The 6,000-nt window shown below is 39.3% G+C and overlaps 1 protein-coding gene across 4 annotated transcripts in view; it reads right to left on the reverse strand.

Moving 5' to 3' along the window:
* The window catches only part of LOC128695489 (uncharacterized), a 40,811-nt gene extending 35,340 nt beyond the window's left edge, over positions 1-5,471 (reverse strand). For 2 of the 4 annotated variants that reach the window (XM_070081173.1, XM_070081171.1), the window contains exon 1: positions 5,391-5,471. In XM_070081173.1, coding sequence (XP_069937274.1) covers positions 5,391-5,456 — 66 coding nt within the window. In that variant the 5' untranslated portion in view covers positions 5,457-5,471. Of the gene's footprint in view, positions 1-4,809; positions 4,856-5,059; positions 5,105-5,390 lie in introns of those variants that run through there. The other 2 variants (XM_070081174.1, XM_070081175.1) reach the window with 2 other exon arrangements.
* Between the last annotated feature and the right edge of the window lie 529 nt (positions 5,472-6,000).

The following is a 6,000-nucleotide window of genomic DNA, read 5'->3' on the forward strand; positions in this document are numbered from 1 at the left end:
CCCATAACATTTTGTTGCCAAATTTTCAAGTTTTTATATTCAACCCCAACCTTTATATTATCCTTTGTACCTGTGTACCTGGGTACCTGTCTACCATCTTACTATCATATTATAACCAAGACATTACCATTGTGATTTTTTACTATTATTCTTTTGGTACTTTAATTGTGAATTTTATTTTGTCAATTTAAATCTATAGTTATAATCTTGATCTTGTCAACAACCTATACCAGACTCTAGTGCAATTGCAAGTACCATTTCAAATTGTATTTTTATATTATAAGTTTATATTATAATTCCTACCATCTGTCCATTTAACTTTGCTTACCATTACTTAATTTTAGTCCCTTATATATTTTCTCCTTTATTTTAGCTTTATATAACTATCCTAGTTTATATATCCACAATTGTTAAAATAATCAAGGTGCTATTCTCAGGTGCTAAAGTAGAATAAGTTCACAATTTTGCCATTATATTCCAAAGCTCATTTATTTGATTACCACTTTATTGTTCACCACAACCTATATTAGTCCCTTTTTATTATAATTTTAAACTATAATTCTAACTTTAAAAAATTACCTTTATAGTACTACCTACTATCATATTCCCAAGCTCTATTATATGATCATCACTTTATTTGTATTAGTCCCTTAGCTCATTATTTTACATTTGTTAAATAATTCAGGTGCTCTTTTTTAGCTTAAGACTATTTACTTTGTTTTATACTTAATTCTAACTATAGATTCACTACAAATCTTATGATTACAAGCATTGATCCTGATACCAACCTCTTATTTAATGACTTAAATGAATCAAACAGTTACTGTAATTACTACACTGCAGAACAATCAAAGGCACTTCTCAGTGCCAACAACAACATAACTATCTTTAACTACAATATCAGATCTTTAAGCAAGCATTACGATGACCTCATAGCATTACTAAATTCCTTACATGCCAATATGTCCATCATTACACTAACTGAAACCTGGCTAAAGCCTGATAGTACAGATGTCTATGCCATTCCTGGTTACACAGCCATACACAACTGTAGGCCAGACCAACAAGGGGGTGGCACAGCCATATACTACTCAGACCAACTAGAATGTATCACTAATACTTGCACAAGGGATGAACATGGGGAATATATAATAGCTAAATTCAAATCCAAATACCTACAAAAACCTCTCACATTGATAAACATCTACAGAGTTCCACAGTCAAACATTAGCCAATTTAGTCAAAATCTAGGAAGTATGATAACTGATGCACGCATGAACAAAGATCACTTACTACTCTCAGGTGACTTCAATATAAATCTCCTGCAAGACCAGGACCCACACGTTACTGAATTCACAAACACAATGAGTAACTGTATGTTACTACCAACAGTAACAAAACCTACAAGAGTTACAGAGACTAGTGTTTCCCTACTTGACCACATCTGGACCAACACCATATCCCCTTTAAAATCAGGCATAATTACAGATAATACCACAGACCACTACCCTACTTTCCTCATAACAACTCTTGGTAAACTACCCCAAGACACTACTAAAGTCACCTTCAGACTTCACAATGAGGCAGCCATTAATAACTTCACAACAGCATTAGCAAACATTGATTGGCACACTGAGCTAGAAATCTATACAGATATTGACGAATGTATTAATAATTTTCTAAAAAAGACCCAATACCTCTATAACAAGCACTGCCCTAAAAAAACTAAACAGATGACAGCAAAGAGACTGAACAGTCCCTGGCTAACACCCAGCATTCTCAAATCCATAAATACAAAACACCAATATGAAAAACAGTACAGAATGGGTCACATAACCAGAGACCAAACAAAACGTTACTCGTCAATCCTAACCAGCCTGATAAGAAGGGCAAAAAAATTGTATTATGAGAACAGATTATCCAACTTACGAGGTGATATAAAAAAGACCTGGAAAACCCTATCAGAAATTCTGGGAACAAAAAAGATATCACGAAATAGCGAAATAAAATTAGCAAAATCAGATGAACCCCAACTCCCACCAACAGAAACAGCAAACAGACTCAATGATTTCTTCTCCACTATAGGACAAAACCTTGCCAATAAAATCCCAAGCTCAGATACCCCACCAAATGACTACCTCACCGGCAACTACCCGAACACACTGTTCCTAGCTCCGACTAACCCATACGAAGTCTCCCTTATTATCAATGCACTAAAAAACAAGGCAGGAGATTTAAGTACCTTACCACCCTTTATATACAAAAAAGTGTCACAAGTGCTATCTCCAATCATTGCAACACTCTTTAACAAATCCATTGAATCCTCCACCTTCCCTACAGTACTCAAAATAGCAAGGGTCACCCCGATCCACAAAGGAGGAGACCAAACAGAGTTGAATAACTATAGGCCAATATCCAACTTACACCCTCTCTCAAAAATCTTCGAAAAATTAATTCATAAACGAATCTACTCCTACCTTATCTCCCAAAACATACTCAACCCCTGCCAATTTGGATTCAGGCCTAATAAAAATACTAATGATGCTATTATACACATGCTAGAACATATATACACTGCAATAGAGAAAAAAGAAGTCCCACTGGGGATCTTCATTGACTTACGTAAAGCTTTTGATACAGTTGACCATGACTTGCTCCACGTAAAATTGTCACACTATGGTATAAGAGGGCACTCCCTCAACTACCTCAAGTCATACCTCAGCAACAGAAGCCAATATGTGTACGCAAATGGGGCAAACTCTTCTGCGCAACCAATTACAGTTGGTGTCCCACAGGGAAGTGTCCTTGGCCCTCTTCTCTTTCTCCTATACATAAATGACCTTCCAAATGCTTCGCAATTACTCAAACCCACACTATTTGCAGATGACACTACATACGTCTTCTCTCACCCGAGCCCAGTCACACTAGCCAATACTGTAAATACCGAATTACAGAAAATATCTACCTGGATGAGGACTAACAAACTTACACTAAACATTGACAAAACCTACTTCATTCAGTTTGGTAACAGAGCTACAGATGTCCCTCTTAACATAATGATAAACGGATCACCTATCACAAAGCTAACAGAGGGAAAATTCTTAGGAATCCACCTTGATAATAGACTCAAATTTCATACACATATACAACAAATTTCTAAGAAAATTTCCAAGACTGTAGGCATACTATCGAAGATACGGTACTATGTTCCACAGTCAGCCCTCCTGGCCCTATATCACTCTCTTATTTACCCCTATCTCACCTATGGAATTTGTGCATGGGGCTCAACAACAATTAACCATCTCAGACCACTAATTACCCAACAAAAGGCTGCAGTTAGAATGATAACAAATTCTCACTACAGGCAGCACACTCCACCAATATTCAATACACTAAACCTACTCACCATACAAAACATCCATACTTATTACTGCACCTATTACATACATAGAACACTTAACTCTGATATTAACCCTCCCCTCAAACATCTCCTTGCCAACCTCAACAGAACACATGACCATAACACAAGGCACAGATCACTCTTTGATGTTCCTCGTGTCCATCTCACACTATGCAAAAACTCAATGCACATAAAAGGCCCTAAAATCTGGAATTCATTACCTGTAAATATAAAAGAAACACTACCTGTTTATAAATTCAAGTCTCTACTCAAAGATCACTTACTCACCCAAAACCAAATAAATACTGAATAACTGAACCTTATAAATTGTATATCTTAAATGTTTCTCACAATTATATCACATAAATGTTAAACCTAAAACCGAATCTAACTTTATTATTTTTTAAATACACTACCTAACAGAATCCTTCATATGACTGAATGCAACCATATGACCTGTCTTTGTAATACTCACTTGTGCTTTATAGTAATCTGTTTACATTAATGTTTTATCACTGATTTCATCATTGCTTAGTTAATCTTAAGTTAATTTTAAGCCAGCCCGTAATGCTATGCATAGTATAAGTGGCTTTGGCATGCTGCTCTTATCTGTATTTTTTTTTTTTTTGTACCTCTGTATGTGTGCTCAAATTGTAATAAATAAATAAATAAATAAATAAATAAAGGTGTGGGTCACATCCTGTGTGTTAGTGGACTGGTGTGGGTCACATCCTGGGTGTTAGTGGACTGGTGTGGGTCACATCCTAGGTGTTAGTGGACTGGTGTGGGTCACATCCTGGGTGTTAGTGGACTGGTGTGGGTCACATCCTGGGTGTTAGTGGACTGGTGTGGGTCACATCCTGGGTGTTAGTGGACTGGTGTGGGTCACATCCTGGGTGTTAGTGGACTGGTGTGGGTCACATCCTGGGTGTTAGTGGACTGGTGTGGGTCACATCCTGGGTGTTAGTGGACTGGTGTGGGTCACATCCTGGGTGTTAGTGGACTGGTGTGGGTCACATCCTGGGTGTTAGTGGACTGGTGTGGGTCACATCCTGGGTGTTAGTGGACTGGTGTGGGTCACATCCTGGGTGTTAGTGGACTGGTGTGGGTCACATCCTGGGTGTTAGTGGACTGGTGTGGGTCACATCCTGGGTGTTAGTGGACTGGTGTGGGTCACATCCTGGGTGTTAGTGGACTGGTGTGGGTCGCATCCTGGGGGACAAGATTAAGGACCCCAATGGAAATAAGTTAGACAGTCCTCGATGATGCACTGACTTTCTTGGGTTATCCTGGGTGGCTAACCCTCCGGGGTTAAAAATACGAACTAAATCTTATCTTATCTTAAATAAATAAATAAAAAATCTCCCAAGACACTGGCCAGAACCCACGGGAAAAAGGTTTTGTCTTACTGTATGGGCTGATGGAGGAGGTCATCTAGGGTACATGGAGGTGCCTCTGGAAATAAATGGTATAAAATACCAACACAATGGAAATATAAACACAAATGCAGTATAATATGATCCTTTATTGACAACGTTTCACCCACACAGTGGGCTTTTTCCGTGTGTGACTTGAAAAAGCCCACTGTGTGGGAGAAACGTTGTCAATAAAGGATCATATTATACTGCATTTGTGTTTATATTTCCGAGGAGCCTCTACCAGATGTGAAGACACGTGGGGGCGCTGACTGCTGATCACTGCACGTCTCGCCCAGTCCGTGTCTGACCTAAAAAGAGCGAGATAAATCTCCCTTCCACCCTGGTCTCTTTGTTCAAGCTAGGGCTGCCAGTTCTCCCTAGCTAACTTATCCTAGTGTTTGCCTACATTATCAGCCTATTACTACCTATGTTAAGGTCTTAGGTCTACTTTATCATTATCTACAGATGCCTTAGTAAACCTAATATTAGTGTGTACTACCAGTAATACTACCTATTCCTTCCCTGAAGAGTAAATCTATAAATTAAATAAGCTTACCAACAACGTGACTTACCAACAACCGCCAACCAGAGAATGTTTGGGAGGGCTTTAAGGGCTCTGCCCGGCTCGGCCGTCCCATACGGCCATGCTGGAGCTGCCGTGAAACTTTAGGGACCAAATAAATTTCCACAGGCGTAATGTGGATTAGCTTGCAGGAGCTCTACCTCTTCCACTAAAGGATCTGTCTTGTTCATCCTACGGTGACTCTTCAGGAGAACGGGTCCAGGATGACATAACCATGGAAATAAATGGTATAAAATACCGACACAATGGAAATATAAACACAAATGCAGTATAATGAGATCCTTTATTGACAACGTTTCACCCACACAGTGGGATTTTTCAAGTCACACACGGATCTACCTGGGGTTGGAGGTACGGGAGTATTTATAGTCATGTTGAGGTCAGGTGGAGAATGCTGCATCTGATGATCTACCGGGTGGGGTTATAGTCTTGGGTAGCTAGGCAGGGGTATTGGACAAGTTGTGAGTAGACCTTCTGCAGTGTTAAGAACATAAGAACATAAGAACGAAGGAACACTGCAGAAGGCCTACTGGCCCATGCGAGGCAGGTCCAAGTCTCCTACCGGCTTAAGCCAATGCACCCAACCTAGTCAGGTCAGG

Source organism: Cherax quadricarinatus, unplaced genomic scaffold (assembly GCF_038502225.1).
Source record: "Cherax quadricarinatus isolate ZL_2023a unplaced genomic scaffold, ASM3850222v1 Contig1883, whole genome shotgun sequence".
Classification (NCBI taxonomy): Eukaryota; Metazoa; Arthropoda; class Malacostraca; order Decapoda; family Parastacidae; genus Cherax; species Cherax quadricarinatus.